General features: G+C 35.6%; 1 protein-coding gene across 7 annotated transcripts in view; it reads right to left on the reverse strand.

The window, feature by feature from the left end:
* Positions 1-23400, reverse strand: part of CEP83 (centrosomal protein 83) — a 122743-nt gene that overhangs the window by 45400 nt on the left and 53943 nt on the right. For all 7 annotated transcript variants that reach the window (XR_011994908.1, XM_072724583.1, XM_072724581.1 and 4 more), the window contains one exon: positions 22498-22629. Coding sequence is in view for 6 of the 7 variants with exons in the window: in XM_072724583.1 (XP_072580684.1) it covers positions 22498-22629 (132 nt within the window). In the remaining variant the exon portion in view is untranslated. The remainder of the gene's footprint in view (positions 1-22497; positions 22630-23400) is intronic.

Below are 23400 nucleotides of genomic sequence, written 5' to 3' on the forward strand. Positions count from 1 at the left end.
ACCACCACCACTACCCATGTCTTTGCTAACCAGTGCAGCTCCTCTTTGAGTCTCTTTTTATATATGGGGTTTCTTCATAAGATTCAACTTAAAAATTCAGCTGTTTGAAGAAAAAAAAAAATCACTGGTCTTAACAACTAACCAGGATGAGCTTAGGAGGATCACTCTAAGCCAAAAGGACTTAAAGTAATGCTCTGCAATCTAGGCAAAAGTGACCCAAGAGATGAATGATAGCTCAAACTGCTATAAATGAATCTAAGAAGCGTGAGATCTCCACCTTAGTGCAGAATCTGTTTTCCTCATCTGTAAAATGAGAGGTTAGACTGGAGGCCCTCAAAACTCATTTTCAGTTTTAACATGTAGTGATTCCAATTTGGTTTTAGCCATGTTGAACTGAAGAGGTCAATCAATGAGAAATGTAGGTAGAGCTATCTACCTAGCAGACAAATATCATTTTTTTCCAGAAAATAAACTTCACTATAGAAGTCAGCTATAAAAGTCGGTGTCAAGTTCAACTAATTAGTGTCTATTTTTCCTCTCACTCTTTACATATAAACACTACCCTCAGGTTTGGTCCCTGACTACCTTTTTTCCCTCCATATTCTCTTTCCTTCAAATAGCTGTGTGACTTTGTCCAAGTTATTTTCACTTTGGCACTAGGTAAAATGAAGGTCTCAGGCTGGATATCTTTAAAATACCATTTAACTTTTTGCATGAGGTAACTCATAGTTTTAATGTGCTATATTCCAAGTGTGGTTGCTCATCTAGGTCAGGAGTCCACGTGTCACTCAAGTTCAGACAATAGTGTCCTTTACTGAGTACTATCGACCAAGTGCTTAGCTAAGTACACTAGAAATAAAATTGCATTTAGTAACAATAATCTCTCTTGTCCTCTTCATTTTACATATAGGGTCAGGCAGCTAATGTTCTTGACCAGTATGTTTCCTGTATTATTGCTCTCTCCAGTAGTTTGAGAGCTATCTGTGGGACAGCCAGTGTGACAGCTGAAACAATGGTCAGAGCTGGCAAAGAGCATAGTCAAGATTAGATGCCACCCTTCTAACTGCCAAACTAGAGCTTGCTATCCAATTATTCCTATAATATCTGATTACTGCCTTTTCATTTCTCTATTTGTTTACTCACTTGTGTAACAAATATTGACTATTATGTATCCAGCACTGTACTAAGGTAGTAAGGCTATACTACAGAACCTAGCAGACAAGCAAATAATCACAAAACCTGTGCTATGAAAGAACTTCTATTTAACCACTACTATGACACTGCTCTTGCACCAGTTATCAGGACACAGATCTTGGACACATCCTCAGCTCTTCCCTTTTCCTCCACTCTCAATCAGATTCATATGCAATCTCCCTTGATACCCATAATTTGTTGTTCTCTCCAAACCCTTTCTCTAAATTTCCCAAAGGCTTTGTCTGAATTTCTTTTATGACATTTATCCAAATTTGACTGTATTACACTTACCTCTACATTTACTTTATTCTCTTCTAGAATATAAGCTTACCTGACAGGAAACATGATGTATTAACCAATTTTACTTTTAAAAAATTGTTGAAGGAAACACTATAAACAAGAAACAGATCCAGTACTAGGAATAGTTGTTGTCTATCTTTTCAAAGAATGGTGGTACCATTCTAACTCCCCAGGCACACAAAAGGAAAAAGTGGTGTATGTAATTACTCCATCCATCTCTGTTTTTATCATCTTTATGATGCAGCATAGAGAAATGGTTAAGAGCACAGGTTCTGGAATCAAACAGCCTAAGTTTTTGATGTTGTTTTTGTTGTCTTTAGTATTTTAAAGATATTTCTCTACTGTCTTTGGGCTTTTATTACTTCAAAAAGGAAGTCTGTCATCATTCTTACCTTTGTTCTTCTGTAGAAAATAACTTACTTTTACTTTTTTAAAAGATTTATTTATTTATTTTAGAGAGAGACAGCAGGAGGGGCAGTAAGAGAAGGAGAGAGAATCTCAAGCAGACTCCACACGGAGCATGGAGCCCGATGTAGGGCTCCAACTCACCACCCTGAGATTACAACCTGAGTTGAAACCAAGAGTCAGACACTCAACAGAGTCACCTAGGTCCCCTTATCTATTTTTTTTTAATTAAACTTTGTCAATGATTTTAAGTTCACATGCAATTGTAAAAAATAATTTAAAGTGTTTCTGTGTACTCTTTATCCTGTTTCCTCAACTGGTAATATCGCTCCTCTTCTATTTTCTGGAAGACATTGTATAGAACTGGTTTTCATTCCTCTTTAAACACTTCATGGAATTCTCCAGTGACATCATTCTTTTGGTGAGTTTTTAATTTTTTTTAAAATTTTTTGGTGAGTTTTTTAATATGAATTTAGTTTTCTTAATTGCTATATGGCTATTCACATTATTTATTTCATATGTAGTTAGACACAATAGTATCTGCCTTTTGAACCATTTCATCTATTTTTATCAAATTTGTTTGGGTAGAACTGTTCTTCAGATTACCTTATTACCCTTTTGATGTCTACAAGATCTGGAGTGATATGGTTTCATTCTTGATACAAGTAATTTGTTTCTTCCCTCCTTTTTGCAAGTCTTGCTAGAGGTTTGACAATTTTATTAATCCTTTCAAATAAAAGCTCTTTGCTTCACTGATTTTCTCTATTGTTTTTCTGTTTTCAATTTCATTGATTTTTACTCTTATTTTTCTTATTTCCTTCCCTCTATTTACTTTGGGTTTATTTTGATCCTCTTTTTCTAGGTTCTTAAGGTAGGAGCTTAGATTATTAATTTGATCTTTCTCTCTTCTTTTCTAATGAATGCATTTAGTGCTATACATTTTTCTCAGCACTGCTTTAGCTATATCTCAAATATTTTAACATATTACATTTTCATCCAGGCTAATGGAGTTTTTAAATTATTTTTTGATTAATATATTTTTATTGAAATTTCCTCTTTGACTCATGAATTATTGGTGTGTGTCATTTCATTACCAATTGTTTGAGGATTTCCCTATCTTTCTGATATTGATTTCTAGTTTGATTCTATTGTGGTTAGAGAACTCACTCTATATAATCTCAATTTTTATAAATTTGTGGAGGTTTATTTTATGGCCCAGGATATACCCTGTTTTGGTATATATTCAGGGCCCACTTGAAAAAAATGTGTTTAGGCACTGTTGTTGGGTAGAGTGTTCTATAAACGTTGATTAGATTCTGATGGTTAATGGTGGTGTTTTTCTGTTTTTCTAGATCTTTTCTGTTTTTCTAATTTTTCTATCAATTGTTGAAACAAGAGTGCCAAATCTCCAACAATTATGGATTCATCTATTTCTCCTTTTAGTTCTATCAATTTTTGCTTCACATATTTTACAGTTCTGTTTACTTCACATGCATTTATGAATGTCCGTTCCTGACAGACTAACATTTTTCATTATTACATAATCTTCACCTCTGGTAGTTTTCTTTGCTCTCAAGTCTACTTTGTCTGATAGTAATATAGCCACGTCTGCTTCTTCTAATATTTGAATATTTACAAGACATATCTTTTTCCGTCCTTTCGCTGCCTATACTGTTATATTTGAAGTTTCCCATAGACAACATACAGTTGGGTCTTTCATTTTTAAAATCAACTCTGCAGGGGTGCTTGGGTGGCTCAGTCAGTTAAGCATCCAACTCTTGATTTTGGCTCAGGTCATGATCTGAGTCGTGAGATCCAGCCCCGTGTTCGGGATTCTCTCTCTTCCTCTGCCTCTCTCCCCACTCACTCTCTCTCTCTTTCTCCAAAAAATAAATTTTAAAGACAAAATCAACTCTGCAAATTTCTTTTGTTATATTTACACTCTTTACCTTTATTATGAGTATGCTATGGCTTAAGTTTTTCTTTTCCTATTTCTTGTTCTAAGTTTGTTTCCCTTCTTCTTGCCTTTCTGTGAGCTCCTTAAACATTTTTTTAGGATTCTATTTGATTTACCTATATTTGTCTGTATCTATATCTTTGTACAGCTTTCTTAGTTGTTGCTCCAGGCAGTATATATATATACATTATTACCGTCTACAGGGTTCATTTTACCAATTCAAGTGATAGTTAGAAACTTTATCTCTCCTTATATCCTTTTGCCCTTGTTTATAATTGTCTTAATTACCTCCACTATTTAAAACCACATCATTTTATAGATTTATACATTTAAAATCACATCAGACAGCATTGTGTTTCCTTTAACCATCAAACAAAATACAGAAAACTCACTCAGGAAAGGACTATCTATTGTATATATGGACAATTTTGATTACTGTGTTCTTTTAGCCTCCTTGATGTTTTGAGGTTCATTCTTTTACTGTTTTCTTTCTGTTTAGAGAATTTCCCATAGACATTCTGCAACAGATTGTCTTAGTTTTCCTTATTCTAAGAATTTCTTAATTTAGTCTTCATTCCTGAAGGACATTTTTGCTGGATAACTAGGAGTTGATACTTCTTTCCTGTTAGCATTTGATAATATCACAGCACTGCCTTCTGGCCTCTATGGGTTCAGATGAGAAATGTCTTGGAAATGTTAACCCTCTCTAAGTTAGGTATTATTTCTCTCACTGCTTTCAAGATCTTTTGAAAGAAAAATGATTTTTTCAAGAGGAAAAAAAAGATTTTTTTCCCTATGGTTTTTATAAATTTGAGTATGATGTTTCTTAGCGTAGATTACTTTCGTTTTATCCTGTTTTAATATTCACTTAGCTTCTTGAATCTACGTTTGTGTCTACCAAATTTGGGGAGTTTTCAGTCTTTATTTCTTCAAGTACTTTGAGCTCTCTTTTCAAGAACAAATTCTTAGACCTTTTGTGGTAGTCCACAAGTATCTATGGCTCTCTATGTTCATTTCTTTTTTTTTTAAATCCATTTTTATGGCTTGTTCATGTAACTTCTGATGTTTTATCTTCAAATTCACAGATTCCTTCCTCTATCCCCTCCATTCTGTTGTTAAGGCCAACAACTGAGCGTTTGTTTTTTGTTTTAGGGAGGGGGAATTCAATGGTCATATTTTTCAGTTCTAAAATTTTTATTTGGTTCTTTACATTGTCTACTTCTTTGCTAAGACTATTTTTTTCCATTTGTTTCACATTTGTAATTGTATATTAAAACATTTTTGCCATGGCTGCTTTGAAATCTTTGTCAGATAATTTAATATCTCTGTCAGTATTAGCATCTATTGTCTCTTTTCATTTAGTTTGAGATTTTATTTCAATTTTTTATTTAAATTCTAGTTAATATGTACGGTAAAATTAGCTTCAGGTGTAGAATTTAATGATTCATCACTTACATATAACAGCCAATGCTCATCGCAACAAGTACCCTCCTTAATACCCATCACCCATTCACCTCCCTATTTGTTCACACCACCTCTGTTTGTTCTCTATAGTTAGGTGTCTCTTATGGTTTCATTGCCCCTTTTCTCCCTTCCCCTGTGTTCATCTGTTTTGTTTCTTAAATTCCACATATGAGTGAAATCATATGGTATTTGTCTTTCTCTGATTTATTTCACCTAGCATAATACACTCTAGCTCCATTCACATTGTTGCAAATGGAAAAATTTCATTATTTTTAATGGGTAATATTCCATTATACACACCCCACAACTTCTTTATCCATTCATCAGTCAACGAACATTTGGGCTCTCTCTGTAGTTTGGCTATTGTTAATAATCCTGCTATAAAATATAAACATCAGGGTGTATGTGCCTCTCCAAATCAGTTTTTTTGTGTCCTTCGGGTAAATATCTACCTTGCTATAATTGGGTCATAGTTCTGTTTTAACTTTGAGGAAACTCCATACTGTTTTCCAGAGTGGCTGCACCAGTTTGCATTCCCATCAACAGTGCAAAAGGGGAAGCAAAGGGGTTCCCCTTTCTCCACATCATCTTCAACATCTGTTGTTTATTATGTTAATTTTAGCCATTCTGACAGGTATGAGGTGGTATCTCATCATTCCTGATGGTGAGTGATGCTGAGTATCTTTTCATGTGTCTGTTAGCCATCTGGATGTCTTCTATGGAAAAATGTCTGTTCCTATCTTCTTACTACTTAACTGGATTATTGGTTTTTTGAGTGTTTAGTTTGACAAGCTCTTTGTAGATTTTTGGGCAGTAACCCTTTATCAGATATATCATTTGCAAATACCTTCTCCCATTCCATGGGTTGTCTTTTAGTTTTGAGATCTTCAGTATGACAAGTGATTTTCTACTGAAATCTAGACTCTTTGGGGTATTAGGATACTCTGGATCTTAAAGTTGGTTTTAGCTGGCTTTTTAGGGCATGGCTCTGGCAGAGGAAGGATGGTATCATCACCTCATTGCTACAAAGTGGAAGCAGTAGTACAGATACCCTAATTTAGTTCTATGACACCCAAGATGAGAGAGGTAGGAGTTCCAGCTCCCAACTAGGCACACAAATAGCTCCCTAAATGGCAGGGGTGTTGTTGTACCCCATGTGACCTCCACTGACACCAGAGTCAGATGTAACTTCCATTAACCCTCCAGGGCTGGTTAGTAGCAAAAATCCTGATTCTGCACTGGGTCTTCTCTGACATGACCTAAGCAGACAGGGGAGGGTATACCTCATTACTGCCAGTTGAGGTTGTGGAAATCTAGGCTCCCAATGTCACCTCTAACACCATCATGGCAGGAAGGTAGAAGCCCTACATACTGCCAAGTGTGAATGAAAGCCCTGGCTCCCTCCCTTGCCTTGGCTTCTCTGGTAATTATCCAGGCTGAAAATTAGGTTTCTTCATTATAGCCTGAGGAAGATGGAAATCTAGGTGCTTCAATGGCCTTTGCTGGTATAAGTTGGGATGGGGCTGGTTTTTACCACAGTATTTCCTAGTGCTTTTGCCTTGAAAGAACAGGACTCCTCTGTCCTGTAACATCCAGAGTTTTTTGTTTTACTTACTAAAAGGAAGAGGGGAAAGTACATCTTCTCCATGTTCCTGAGAGCAGAAATCTTCTGGGTGCTTTTTAACATTTACTCTTTATCACTAGTTTTAACTAATAAGTATGTGCACTTGGTGTAGTTTTGTGTTTTCTATGCATATGTTTCATGGAGAGTTTCAGATCTGGGGGTTTACAGTTTTCACGAAATCAAAAACATTTAGCCAATATTTCTTCAAATATTTTTTTTCTGTTTTCCCTTCTCATTTTAGAATTTGAATTATCACACATTGTCCATCTCTATATTATCATCTTTTTTTCCCTATCCTTTTTCTCTCTGGTTTACATCTTGGATAGTTTCTATTGTAAAATCTTCAAGTTAGCCACATCTTTTCTTCTGCAGCATCTAGTCCATTTATAGTATTTCCCAATTACATTGTTGATTCTTGAATAAAGCAGGGGACTGGGGCAGCAGCCCCCTCTGAAGTCAAAAATCCACGTATAGCTTTTGGCTTCCCAAAACTTAACCACTAATAGTCTACTGCTAACCGCAAGTTTTATGAATAACACAGTTAACTGACACATTTTGTATGTTATATGTATATATACTATATTCTTACAATAAAACAATCTAGAGAAAAAATGTCAAGAAAATCATAAGAAATATATTTACAGTATCATACTCCATTTATCAAAAATAAAATCATCTTATTAATGGATCTGCAGAGTTCAAATCCATGTTGTTAAAGGGTCAGCTGTATTTTTTATCACAAGAATGTTTTCTTAAAAATGTCTTCCAGGAACACCTGGGTGGCTCAATGGCTAAGTGTCTGCCTTCGGCCCAGGGTGTGATCCTGGAGTCCTGGGATCGAGTCCCACATCGGGCTCCCTATATGGAGCCTGCTTCTCCCTCTGCCTATGTCTCTGCCTCTGTGTGTATCTCTCTTGAATAAATAAACAAAAACTTTTAAAAAAACTATCTTCCATATGTCTCATTATGTTCGAAGTTTCTCTTAACTTTTTTGAGCTTATGGAGTATATTTATATGGTTTAATGACTGTCTACTAAGTCTGTAATTTATAGGTCTATTTCTGTTGACTGATCTTTTTCTTCACTATGAAACAAATTCTCCTGCTTCTCTGTATGCCCAGTCAATTTTTTAAAAATAGTTTTTATTCCATGCTCATGGATTGGGAGAACAAATATCATTAAAATGTTGCTACTACCCCTAGCAGTCTACAGATTTCATGCAAGCCCTATCAAAATACCAACAACATTTTTTACCAAACTAGAACAAATGATCCTAAAAATCTTATGGACCCAAATAGCTAAAGCAACCCTAAAAAAAAAAAAAAAAAGAACAAAACAGAAGAGATCCCAATCCCAGATTTCAAGATATACTACAAAACTGTAGTAATCAAAACATGGTACTGGCACAAAAATAGACACACAGATCAGAGAACAGAACAGATAGCCCAGAAATAAACCCACAATTATATGGTCAATTAATCTTCAACAAAGGAGGAAAGAATATGCAATAGGAAAAATGTCTCTTCAAATGGTGTTCGGAAAACTGGAAAGCTACATGCAAAAGAGTGAAATTGGACCACTTTCTTACATCATACACAAAAATAAGCTCAAACTGGATTAAAGACATAAATGCGAGACCTGAAACCATAAAAATCCTTTAAGGGGTGACAAGCAGTAATTTCTCTGACAATGGCTGTAGCAACATTTTTTCTAGATGTCTCTTGAGGCAAGGGAAGCAAAAGCAAACTATTAGGACTACATCAAAATAAAAGCTTCTACACAGCTAAGGGAACAACTAAAAGGCAACTTACAGAATGGGAGAAAATATTTGCAAATGATATATCTGATATAGGGTTAATAACCAAAATATATAAATAACTTACACAATGCAGCACCAAAAACCCCACAAATAATTCAATTAAAAATAGGCAGAAGGCATGAAGATATTTCTCCAAAGAAGACATACAGATGCCAACAGACGCATAAAAAGATGCTCAATGTCACTCGCCATCAGGGAAACGAAAATCAAAACTACAATGAATTACCACCTCACACCTGTCAGAATGGCTAAAATAAAAAACACAAGAAACTAGCGTTGACGAGGATGTAGAAAAAAGGAACCCTCATGCACTGTCAGTGGGAATGCAAAATGGTACAGCCACTGTGGAAAACAGCATGGAGGTTCCTCAAAAAGCTAAAAATAGAATTACCCTACAATCCAGTAATCACAGTACTGGGTGTTTACCCAAAATAAATGAAAACACTAATTTGAAAAGATATATGCAACCCTGTTTACTGCAGCATTATTTATAATAGCCAAATCATGGAAGCAATCCAAGTGTCCTCAATATATGAATGGATAAAGATGATGTGGTATGTGTGAATACAAGGAGGTATTACTCAGCCACCAAAAAGAATGAAATCTTGCCATCTGAAATAAAAAAGATGGATCTAGAGGGTAAAATTTAAGTGAAATAAGTCAAAGACAGACAAATACTATATGATTTCACTCATATGTAAAATTTGAGAAACAAAAAAAAATGAACAAAGAAAAAAAGAGGCAAAAAATAAACTCTTAACTATAGAGAACAAGGGGGTGGTTACCAGAGTTGGGTGGGGCAATGGGTGAAACAGATAAAGGTGATCAAGAGTACACTTACCATGAGCAATGAGTAATGTATAGAACTGCTCAATCACTGTATTGCACACCTAAAACTAATATAACACTGTACGTTAATTATATTGGCATTAAAAAATAAGTCGTTATACTAAAAAAGGGTCTTTATATTTTATAGCAGTTTTAGGTTCACATCAAAATTGAGCAGAAAGTAGAGCTCCATATGTCCCTATCCCCACATATCCACAGCTTCCCTGCTATCAGTATCACACCCCAGAGGGTAGATTTGTTACAACTCACGAACACACAGTAACATATCATTATGACCAGAAGTCTACAGTTTACATTAGGGTTCACTCCTGGTGGTGTACATTCTATGAGTACTGACATGTACCCGTCACTTTAGTATCACACAGAATAGTGTCAGTGCTCTAAAAATTCTCTGTGCTCATCCCTCCCTTTCTCCTAATCCCTGGCAACCATTGATATTTTTAATGTCTCTATAGTTTTGCCTTTTCCTGAATGTCACATAGTTGAAATACTACAATATACAGCCTTTCCAGATTAGCTTCTTTCACTTAGGAATATGTAATGAAGGTTTCTCCATTTCTTTTCATGTCTGCACATACCACCGTTCATTTAACCACTCACCTACCAAAGGACTTATCGATTACATTTTGGCAATTTAGGAATAAAGCTGCTAGTAATAACTGTGCACAGTGTTTGTACGGAAACAAATTTTTAGTTAAGTAAATATCAAAAAGTATGACTGGTGCATCTCACTTAAGATTATGTTTATTTTTTTTTTTTATTGGAGTTCAATTTGCCAACATATAGCATAACACCCAGTGCTCATCCCGCCAAGTGCCCCGCTCAGTGCCCATCACCCAGTCACCCCAACCCCCGCCCACCTCCCCTTCCACTACCCCTTGTTCATTTCCCAGAGTTAGGTGTCGCTCATGTTTTGTCACCCTCACTGATATTTTCACTCATTTTCTCTCCATTCCCTTTACTCCCTTTCACTAACTTTTATATTCCCCAAATGAATGAGACCATAGAATGTCCTTTTCCGATTGACTTGTTTCACTCAGCATAATACCCTCCAGGTCCACCCACCTCGAAGCAAATGGTGGGTATTTGTCGTTTCTAATGGCTGAGTAATATTCCATTGTATACATAGACCACAGCTTCTTTATCCATTCATCTTTCGATGGACACCGAGGCTCCTTCCACAGTTTGGCTATTGTGGACATTGCAGCTAGAAACATCGGGGTGCAGGTGTCCCGGCGTTTCACTGCATCTGAATCTTTGAGGTAAATCCCTAGCAGTGCAATTGCTGGGTCGTAGGGCAGGTCTATTTTTAACTCTTTGAGGAACCTCCACACAGTTTTCCAGAGTGGCTGTACCAGTTCACATTCCCACCAACAGTGCAAGACGGTTCCCCTTTCTCCACATCCTCTCCAACATTTGTGGTTTCCTGTCTTATGTTAATTTTCACCATTCTCACCGGTGAGAAGGTGGGATCTCATTGTGGTTTTAATTTGTATTTCCCTGATGGCCAGTGATGCGGAGTATTTTCTCATTGCTTGTTGGCCATGTCTATATCTTCCTCTGTGAAATTTCTGTTCATGTCTTTTGCCCATTTCATGATTGGATTGTTTCTTTGTTGTTGAGTTTAATAAGTTCTTTATAGATCTTGGATACTAGCCCTTTATCTGATAGATCATTTGCAAATATCTTCTCCCATTCTGTAGGTTGTCTTTGCGTTTCACTGTTTCTTTAGCTGTGCAGAAGCTTCTTATTTTGATGAAGTCCTAATAATTCATTTTTGTTTTTGTTTCTCTTGCCTTCATGGATGTATCTTGCAAGAAGTTGCTGTGGCCAAGTTCAAAAAGGGTGTTGCCTGTGTTCTCCTCTAGGATTTTGATGGAATCTTGTCTTACATTTAGATCTTTCATCCATTTTGAGTTTATCTTTGTGTCTGGTGTAAGAGAATAGTCTAGTTTCATTCTTCTGCATGTGGATGTCCAATTTTCCCAGCACCATTTATTGAAGAGACTGTCTTTTTTCCAGTGGATAGTCTTTCCTGCTTTGTCGAATATTAGTTGACCATAAAGTTGAGGGTCCACTTCTGGATTCTCTATTCTGTTCCATGATCTATGTGTCTGTTTTTGTGCCAGTACCACACTGTCTTGATGACCACAGCTTTGTAGTACAACCTGAAATCTGGCATGTGATGCCCCCAGCTATGGTTTTCTTTAATACTCCCCTGGCTATTTGGGGTCTTTTTTGATTCCAAGATTATGTTTATTTTGTAAGAAACTGCCAAACTGTCTTCTATAGTTGCTGTACCATTTTGCATTCCCACCAATAATGGTGGGAAATCCTGATGTTCCACATCCTCACTGGCAACTAGTATCACCAGTGTTTTGGATCTGACCATTCTCAAAATGTGTATTGTAGTATCTTGCTTTAATTTTCAATTCCCTAATAACATACAATGTTGAACATATTTTCATACACTAATTTGCCACGTGTTTATCTTTTGGTGAGATGTCTGTTCGAGTGTTTGGCCCATTTTTAAACTTTAAATAAGGTTGTTTCTTGGGACGCCTGGGTGGCTCAGTGGTTGAGCGTCTGCCTTTGGCTCAGGTCGTGATCCCGGACTCCAGGATCGAGCCTTGCATCGGGCTCCTTGCGGGGAGCCTGCTTCTCCCTCTGCCTATGTCTCTGTGTCTCGAATGAATGAATGAATGAATGAATAAGGTGGTTTCCTTACTGTCGAGTTTCAAAGTTCTTTGAATATGTGAAGTCCTTTATCATATGTGCCCTTACCAAATATCTTCTACCAGTCAATGGCTACTCTTCTCATTTTCTTAAAATGTCTTTCACAGAGGTCTTTAACTTTAATAAAGTCTAACTTATCAATGACTGCTTTTGTGTATTGTATTCTTCATTGTGTATCTAAAAAGTCATCACCAAACCCAAGGTCATCTAGGCTTTTCTCCTGCTATCTTCTAGGAGTTTGATATTTTTAAGTTTTATATTTAGGGTTATGTTCTACTTTCAATTTTTGTGAAAGGTATATGGTTTGTGTCTAGATTTTTTTTGAATGTGCATGTTAAATTGTTTTAGCACCATTTGATGAAAAGACTTTCTTCATTCTGCCTTTTCTCTTTTGTCAAAGACCAAATGGCTATATTTGTATAAGTCTATTTCTAGACACTCTGGACGGTTCTATCGATCTATTTGTTCTTTTGCCAATAGCACACTTGGTTGCAATAGCTTTATAATAAATTCTGATGTCAGACAGTGTCAGTCATCTGACTTTGTTCTTTAACATTTTGTTGGCTATCCTGGGTCTTTGTCTCTCTATATACACTTCAGAAGCAGTTTGTTGATATCAACAAAATAACTTGCTGGCATTTTTATTAGGATTGCACTGAAACTACAGATAAAATTAGAACAGGCATGTTGACAACACTGAGTCTATCTACAAACATGGACTATCACTCCATTTACTTAGTTCTTTAATTTTGTTCATCAGTCTGTAGTTTTCTTCATATAGACCTACATTTTTTTTTCAGATTTATATGTCAATATTTCATTTTGGGGGATGCTAACATAAGTGATACTATGTCTTTAATTTCAAATTCCATCTGAGCATTACTATTACATATGAATCTGGTGGTCTTTTGTACATTAACCTTATATTCTGCAAGTTCACTATGATTATTAGTTTCAAGAGTTCTTTGCTCACTGTTTCAGATTTTATGCATAGACAATCATGTATGTGCAAGCAAAAAGTTTTATTTCTCCCTACCAAATCTGTATGTCTTTTATTTCCTTTTCTTGTCTTACTGTATTAAATAAGACTCCCAGCATGATGTTGAAAAGGAGTGGTAAAAGGATATCTGTGTCTCATTGTTCCTGGTCTTAGTGGGAAAGCTCTAACTTAACACCATTAAGTATGATGTTAGTTATAGGTTTTTTGTAGACGTTCTTTAACAAGCTGAGGTAGTTCCCCTCTATTCCTAGTTTGCTGAGGTTTTTGTTTGTTTGTTTGTTTGTTTTAATCAAGAATGGATGTTGGATTCTCTCAAATGATTTTTCTGCAGCTAATGATGGGATCATTTTTTCTTTTTGATAGGATTTTTCTTTTTTGGCCTGTTGAGGAGATGGGTTACATTAATTCATTTTCTAATGTTGAACCAGGTTTTCATGCATGTCATAAACCCTACTTGTTCATGGTATATTATTCTTTTACCACATGTTGGATTTGATCTGCTAATATTTTTTTCAGGATTCTTGAATCTTTGTTCATGAGAGACAGTGGTCTGTAGCTTTTTCTTCTTATAATTCCTGTTTGGTTTAGACATTAGATTGGTTTAGGTATTAGGTAAGGTACTAGGTATCTGGCCTCTCAGAATGAGCTAAGAAATATTATCTCTGATTCTATTTTCTGGAAAAGACTGTAAAGACCTGATATTTCTTCCCTAAATGTTTTTGTAGAGTTCACTTACAAATCCATCTGGGCTGCCTAGTCATTTTTTTTACTGGATGCCAAACACTGGGAATTTTATAGATTTTTTTTTTTCTTCAGTGCTGGATTCTTTTGGACCCCTTTACATACTTGTAAATCTTCATTCTGTTATGCTTTTAAGTAAGTTACTTAGAAACAGTAAATCTTGCTTTTACACTTGTTAGGGAGAACCAGAGTAGCCTTTAGTGTAGGGCTAATTTGGCTTTACGACTGAAGTAAAATCCTTCTGAGTCTTCTACTCAATGCACCACACATTGTAAGGCCTTTCCACTCTGATGGACTACTATGGGGAAATCATGGGACTTTATTTTTCTTCCTTCAGGGATCACTGCCTTGTACTACCTATTTTCCAGTGTTTGAACACCACTGTTTCCTATATTTTGTCTCAGGTTTTAGTCAAGGCCTTAGGAAAAAAAATCATTCCTTATTATTCCATCCTGGCCAGAAGAAACTACCAGACAAAAATCAATCATGGTTCTACCACATACTAGCTGTATAACCTTGGACTAGTATCTCAGTGCTTCATGAATGTTTTTTCATAAATGTTTTCTCATTTATAAAATGGGAATAATGATTACCTAATTCCTATAGCTGACAGAATTCAAGTATAAAGTGATTCTCTCAATAAACTAAGCATGAATGTGTCTTGCCTCTATGTATTTCTTCAACTTATGCAGCTTGTCATTTACAGATCTGAAATCTGTTTTAAATATCTTCTATATTTTTATGATAATTAGTACTATGATTAATGCTGACAGATACTAATAGTAATAACACCATTAATTTGAACATTTACTATGTGTCAGGCATTATGGTAAATATTATGCACATGAAGTTTCAGGTTCTCAGCTTTGTTTTCAAAATCAAGTTAGTTCACTTTTTTAATATTTTTACTATCCTAAATTTCCCTTCTTCCTCTATATGTACTAGAATTTATCCCAAATTAACGATGGAATACAAAAACACTGTCATCTATTCATACTGAGAAAAAAGCAGCAATTAAATTATTTATAAATCTAAAGTTCATATTTTAATCTAATTTTGGATGTTATGGTTCCTTTTCCTTATGTCCTTATTTTCTCCTAGTAAATAAAAGATAGTCACAGGAAGAAAGCAATTCCCAGAACTATGTACTTGCCCCCAGACATAGTTAAGGAAAGATTAGGGAATGGGACACAAGAACTCTTGGGAAATGAGATGATGTTCACAGTGTCTTAAAAAGAATTGTACTCAGACTGAAAAAGAGAATAAGGATAATAAAACATAGGACACAGACCACCCGAAAGCAGAGCGTTCCAAATGCTGGGAGATGAAGGTGGGGTACAGAGGAACTGAGAGATGCTCTGGAACTATTTAGATTATCTAAAGTATAGACCTGACACTGAAGACTTCAGCATGCTAAATGACAGGACCATATACTCCAAAAATTTTGAGTATGTGCTAACATTTATTGAATATTTACTATGTGCTAGATACTTTTCTAAGCATACTAACTGATTAAATTTCACAGAACCATGAGACAGATACTACTGTTAACACCATTTTACAAAAGAACTGATAAGTTCAGTTCTCAATGTCACATTAAATAAACATCTTCAATATTTAAAATTTTATATATAACAAGTTCAGTTTTTGAGATACTCTAAACTGTATCCATACAGAGAATTATTTTTCATTTTTTATTTATTCTTTTTTGAGAGAGAAACAGTGAGTGAGAGCAGAAGCAGGGGGCAGAGTCAAAGGGAGAGGAAGAAGCATACTCCCTGCTGAATAGGGAAGTCCAATGCAGGCTCATCCCAGGACCCCGGGATCAGACTTGAACCAAAGGCAGCCGTTTAACAAACTGAGCCACCCAGGAGCACCCATACACAGAATTTTAATGACTAAAATTTCACACAGCCCTTCTGAAAGGTTAGCCAAAATCCATCCCAGAGAATTCCCATTTGGAGGTAATATTTATTTATTTATTTACTTACTTATTTACTTATTTATTTATTTTTATTTTTTAGTAATTTAATTTGGGAGACTTTTGCCTATTATAATGTGGTTAATAGTACTCTGAGAAGGGTACAAGTCAGAGAACTTGGAATATTTTAGATAAAGGAGCCATATGGGTCACCTAGAGCTTCACAATATACCAGGACAAAATTAGAAAGTGTTTTAAGAGGTTTCATGATGTCTACTGATATGTGTGTCAGGATAAAGACCAAAATGTGGAAATCATTATCAGTTTTGTGCCACCAGTGTGTAAGAAAAAAAACAGCCTGTGGTAATGGGGACCCAGAAAAGTTCTCCTTTTGCCACAAGAATTTTGGCTTCTCACCAGCCCCATAAAAACAAACATACAGCTCAGTTTGGACAGCCAGATGGAATAATCTCAGGGGCTTGTCACTATATATTGTCACTCTAAAGTTTTTCATATAATGCAGCGCTCACTGCACCTCTCTCAACAAATTTACACTTCCTCCCTGAATTACTTTTTGCACTCATTCAGTCGACCAGTATCACCTATACCTAAAACTCTTTGTATTGTTCTTTATTACTATTTGCAGAATATAAAATTAGAAACCAAATAACATAATGAAAGCACAATAGTACCACTCTGAATAATACCTATATATGCAACTTCAGAATTTCACGTGTATGAAATCCCAGACTTAGTATGTTCTTACAGCCAATGCATTGAGAAGTCAGGACATTATCTTATTCATAAGATAAAGACATTTACTTTCATATATTCTTTTTAATTCAGAATATCATGAGAGAAATGTGAATCACTGGAGTGCTTCTCATAAAAACACCAACAAAATCTTCCTAAAGTAGGGGCAGCCTGGGTGGCTCAGCAGTTTAGCACCGCCTTCAGTCCAGGCAGATCCTGGGGACCAAGGATCGAGTCCCACATCGGGCTCCCTGCATGAAGCCTATTTCTCCCTCTGCCTGTGTCTCTGCCTCTCTCTCTGTGTCTCTCATGAGTCAATAAATAAAATCTTTAAAAAAAAAAATCTTCCTAAAGTATTCACCTAAGAACACACGAAGAATATTTAGTTACTTCTTTTATCTGTAGAAGTGAAAATGCACAAGTATTGTGTGAATCCTTAATTAATGCAAATAAAGCCAATTATTTTTAGTACAAATTCATATATTTTATACCAGTTTAAATTGGAAGATGGCAAGAGTAGGCTTTTCCTTGAAGTTTCACAGCTGTATCATGATCCACAATCATATCACCAGGTTTTACCGTTCTTGTGTACAGAAATTAGTGTATAAAGGTAAGTGATGGAATGAAAGCACAAATACCCAATGATCCACTAATTAATACTGTTCCTGCATAACTGGGAAGTAGAAAGAAAAGAACTTCAATCTTACCAGAAAGTTTTACTTCTCTAGCCTCTACTAATTATGCCTTCCCAGCTAGCTATTTATCAGATTTCTTCATAAGACATTTAAATTAGGAGAATTAATGACACCAATGACCCCTTGAAAATTTTAATGAATATTATTTGGTCTTTCATGGGTGAAAAATATAGGAAAACAATAAAACTAAGAAACTAGAGAATACAAACAGTCATTACCTGATAAATATCAACATTAGATTTTAAATGCAAAATATAAAATAAAGCACCAGAATCCTTAACCTCAGTGGTTACTCTTTAATACACTAAACCTACATTTTAGCTGGAAATCTTTATCATTCCTATTTTCTACTAGAAAATTTTTAAATGTAATTCCTTTAAGTCTGTCATGATTATAGATTCAAAACCTTTCATCATCATAAGTAGTACATATTGACAGATCTCTTGATAAAATTAGTTAGATGGCTGTTAATTGAAATTACCAATAACATGAAATTACCACACCAAACTAAAAACTTTGAGCTGAAAAAATATAAAAATAAAAATAAAAACTTTGGGCTGGTAGCTGTGGCACAAGAGATCTACCATAAACTTGGCTGTTGACTTTTTGTGAGACTTTGGGCAAGTTGCTTATCTTTTGCTTCAAGTGTCCTCATTTTAAATGGATAAAATACCATCCTGTTCCATCACAGTGACTATTATAATAAAAGATCATAGCTAAATAAAGCATGTAAAGCCATAAAGAAGTTTTTAATAAAAAAGGACATTAGGGATCCCTGGGTGGCGCAGCGGTTTGGCGCCTGCCTTTGGCCCAGGGCGCGATCCTGGAGACCCGGGATCGAATCCCACATCAGGCTCCCGGTGCATGTAGCCTGCTTCTCCCTCTGCCTGTGTCTCTGCCTCTCTCTCTCTCTCTCTATGTGACTATTATAAATAAATAAAAATTAAAAAAAAAATAAATAAAAAAGGACATTATAAATACAGTTTTCTACTACTGTATTACGAAAAGATGTAAATGTTCCAAAGTTCATATAGCTTCTTACATATCAATTATGAAACAGTTTGCTTACTGATTAAAAATAAATATTGTTAAAATGTCTATGCTACTGAGAGCAATCTACACATTCAGTGCAATCCCTATCAAAATACCATTGACTTTTTTCACACAGCTGGAACAAATAACCCTAAAATTTGTATGAAACCAGAAAAGACCCTGAACAGCCAGAGTAATGTTGAAAAAGCAAACCAAAGCTGGTGGCATCCCAATGCCAGACTTCAAGTTATATTACAAAGCTGTGATCATCAAGATAGTATGGTACTGGCAATGCAACAGAAGAGAGAACCAAGAAATGGATCCTCAACTCTATGGTCAATTAATCTTTAACAAAGCAGGAAAGAATACCTAATGGAAAAAGACAGTCTCTTCAACAAATGGTGATGGGAAAACTGGGCAGCCATATGCAAAAGAATGAAACTGGACCATTTCCTCAAACAATACACAAAAATAGACTCGAAACGGATGACAGACCTAAGTATGAGACAGGAATTCATCAAAATCCTAGAGGAAAGGGCACGTGGGTGGCTCAGTGGTTGATCTGCCTTTGGCTCAGGTCATGATCCTGGGGTCCTGGGATTGGGTCCCACATCAAGCTCCCTGCAGGGAGCCTGCTTCTCCCTCTGCCTAGGTCTCTGCCTCTGTGTGTGTAGCTCATGAGTAAATAAATAAAATCTGAAAAAAAAAAAAAAATCCTAGAGGAGAACAAAGGCAGCAACCTCTTCAACCTTGGCCACAGCAACTTCTTGCTAGACACATCTCCAAAGGTGAGGGAAACAAAAGCAAAAATGAGCTATTGGGACTTCATCAAGATAAAAAGCTTTTGCACAGCAAAGGAACCGTCAACAAAACTAAAAGGCAACCTACAGAGTGGGAGAAGATGTTTGCAAATGACATAATCAGATAAAGGGCTAGTATCCAAGGTTTATAAAGAACTTACAAAACTAAACACCCAAAAAACAAATCCGGGCAAGAAATGGGCAGAAGACATGAACAGATATTTCTCCAAAGAAGATAGACAAATGGCCGACACATGAAAAAAATGCTCCACATCACGCGGCATTAGGGAAATACAGATTAAAGCCACAATGAGTCTCCACAGAGACCTGGCAGGCCAGAAGAGGCTGGCATGATACATACAGGGTACTAAATGAGAAAAACATACAGCCAAGAATACTTTATCCAGCAAGGCTGTCATTCAGAATAGAAGGAGAGATAAAGAGCTTCCAGGATACACAGAAACTGAAAGAATACGTGACCACCAATCCAGCTCTGCAAGAATTATTAAGGGGGACCCTGTAAAAGAAAGAGAGAGCCCAAAGAAACAATCCACAAAAACAGGGACTGTATAGGTAATACAAGGACACTAAATTCATATCTTTCAATAGGGACTCTGAATGTGAATGGGCTAAATGATCCCATCAAAAGACAAAGGGTATCAAACTGGATTAAAAAGCAAGACCCCCCAAAAAAATAAAATAAAATAATTTTAAAAAAAAGCAAGACCCATATATATATATATATATATATATATATATATATATATATATATATATATGTTGTCTACAAGAGACTCATTTTAGACCTAAGGATACCTCCAGCCTGAAAATGAAGGGGTGGAGAACCATTTACCATTCAAATGGCCCTCAAAAGAAAGCTGGGGTAGCAATCCTCATATCAGATAAATTAGAATTTTTACTACAGACTGTAGTAAGTGATCAAGAGGGACACTCTATCATACTTAAAGGGTCTATCCAACAAGAAGACCTAACAATTATGAGTATTTATGCCCCTAATGTGGGAGCTGCCAAGTGTATCAATCAATTAATAATCAAAGTAAAGAGATACTTAGATAATACACTAATAGTAGGAGACTTCCACATGGCACTCTCAGCAAATGACAGATCTTCTAAGCACAACAGATCAACAAAACCAGGAGATGGCTCTTTGAAAGAATTAATAAGATAGATAAACCCCTAGCCAGCCTTATTAAAAAGAAAAGAGAAAACCACAAGGAGATACCACCTCACACCAGGCAGAATAGCTAAAATTAACAACACAGAAAACAGCAAATGTTGGCGAGGATGCGGAGAAAAGGGAACCCTCTAAACTGTTGGTGGGAATGCAAGCGGGCACATCCACTTTGGAAAACAGTACAGAGGTTCCTCAAGAAGCTAAACGAAGAGGTACCCTATGACCCAGCAAATGCACTACTAGGTATTTATCCCAAAGATACAAATGTAGTGATCTGAAGGGCATCAGCACCCCAATGTTTATAGCTACAATGTCTACAATAGCCAAAATATGGAAGAGTTGAGATGTCCACCAATAGATGAATTGATGAAGAGGTAGTGTGTATATGTGTATGTATATATATTTTATATATATGTATATATAGATACACATATACACACACATACTATATATATACACACAAACATACAATGGAATATTGATAAAGATGTGTGCATATATATATATATACATATACACACACACACACACAATGTAATATTACTCAGCCATCAGAAAAGATGAAATCTCATCATTAATATCGACATGGATGGAACTGGAGGGTATTAGGCTGAGTGAAATAAGTCAATCAGAGAAAGACAATTACATGGTTTCACTCATATTAGGAATATAAGAAACAGCACAGAGGATTATAGGAGAAGGGAGGGAAAAACAGAATGGGAAGAAATCAGAGAGGGAGACCAAACCATGACAGAGACTCTTAACTATGGGAAAGAAACTGATAGTTACTAGAGGAGAGACGGGTGGGGGCTTGGGACAACTGGGTGATGCGTGTGAAGGACGGCACGTGATGTGATGAGTACTGAGTGTTATGTGCAAACTGATAAACTGATAAACTCTACGTCTGAAACTATTATGTTCTATATGTTGGCTACTTGAATTTAAATTAAAAAAATAATTTTAAAAAGTAGAGCAGTTTGACACAATTAATAACTGGCAAAGGAAGGTAAATATATTCTAATTCTTTTTTTTTTTTTTTAAGATTTTATTTATTTATTCATGACAGAGAGAGAGAGAGAGAGAGAGAGAGAGAGAGAGAGAGGCAGAGACACAGGCAGAGGGAGAAGCAGGCTCCATGCAGGGAGCCTGACGCGGGACTCGATCCTGGGTCTCCAGCATCACACCCTGGGCTGAAGGCGGCACTAAACCGCTGAGCCACCTGGGCTGTCCTATATTCTAATTCTTAATTCCAAATAAATGTTGTATGATGTAATAAATACGTAATTCAGATGTGTTTGTACATAAAATATTTCATATATCTACAGATACCAAGGTGTTTTGTTTTGTTTTGTTTTGTTTTACAGAATATAGCAGGACAAAATTGATATTTCTACCTTGAAAAATCATATAAAAGTACATAAAGAATGATAAACACAAATTTCATTTTTGGAAAATTGGGAGACAAAATATAAAATGAGTAGAAAGGCTGACCAAGCAATACCGTAGGCAGAGACATGTAAAGAACATGCTGTAGGCATCAGAGAGAAAATTCTGCAGTTAAGGATGTCAAAAAGAACAAAGTGCACTTCTTGAATGTGATGAGCACACCCTAAAGTATAAACCCCTTATTCTATCAGTAGAAACAAGGTACATGCACTGGTGGCCATAGGTCTCCTGGACATGGTTTGGTTCCAAAAAGTAAAGGGGGACAGTGCTACATAAAAAATAATATAAACAAACTATATTTGCAAAAAGAAGGCTATCTCTCTGGCTATAGAAGAAAAGAGACTATCTCCACTGACAGGGGCAAAATAAAGGAGGAAAATCTAATAGCCAAAAAATAATGTTCACCAAAAATAATTACTACAGAACAGATAAATAACATGCCAAATACTTCACCATTAATTAATGAAACTGAATTATGCAATCAATTCTAACTTGGAATTTCCAAAAAATCACAAAATTTTACTGACTAGAAGGATAATGACTAAACTAGTATAATCAATCACTCACCTCTGATTCATATTTTATTTTTTCTTCTTCTAAGATGCGTGCATGTTCTTCTTTCTGGTGTTCAAATTCTGACTTGAGAAATGTATGTTCATAGCGAAGCTTATTATATTCAGATCTATACTTTTCCACTTCCTAAATTAAAAGGAAATTGCAATTTATGACAAATTTATGAAATTTGTACTCACTCCAAAAATCACTTTTGCAAATATAATTTTAAATTGCATTATATTGAAAGCCATTCTAAAAAGCAAAAAATAAGCTTAAAAGAAGTATAAACAAACCCTGGAAAAATTCTTATGACAAGTATTCTACATACAGAATTAGTACATTCTTGAGAAGGTGCCAATAAAGCAAATTACCATTCAATTTACCTTATTTCCTCACTGATTCTCATAATAAGAAAAATGAATTTGACCTATGGGCCAAATAAAATAATACTAATGTAGTATACCTTTCAAAATTAATTAAATTTTAAAAATTAACTCTAGAGTGAAATATAAAAAGCACTCTAAAAGCCAAGATGAATTCTAAGTAGAGAGAAGATTATTTGAATATTTAGTACAATAACTTAAGGTTCAATCAAGTATTACAATGATAGTTCAACATACCACTCTGAAGAGTACAGGCAGCACCAACTTTCCTAACTAACCAGGAACACATGCAAATCTCTGGCATGCTCCAATTCTACTTACTAACACTACAAAAGTTGCTGACATTCTAAATTCAATAAGAACTTGGGCAATAGAGAAGATGAAGGAGACAGACACTATTTCAACATTCATCAGGAAATTAAGTAATAACACCTTCTAAAAGATTCTCCTCACTGTAAATCTTTGAATGAAAGATTCCTCTAAGCCGGTTTACAAATCTAGAAAATGGGTTTCACAATTTTATTAGAAACTT

The sequence above is a fragment of the Vulpes vulpes genome, chromosome 10 (genome assembly GCF_048418805.1).
Source record: "Vulpes vulpes isolate BD-2025 chromosome 10, VulVul3, whole genome shotgun sequence".
In the NCBI taxonomy this organism is placed as follows: Eukaryota; Metazoa; Chordata; class Mammalia; order Carnivora; family Canidae; genus Vulpes; species Vulpes vulpes.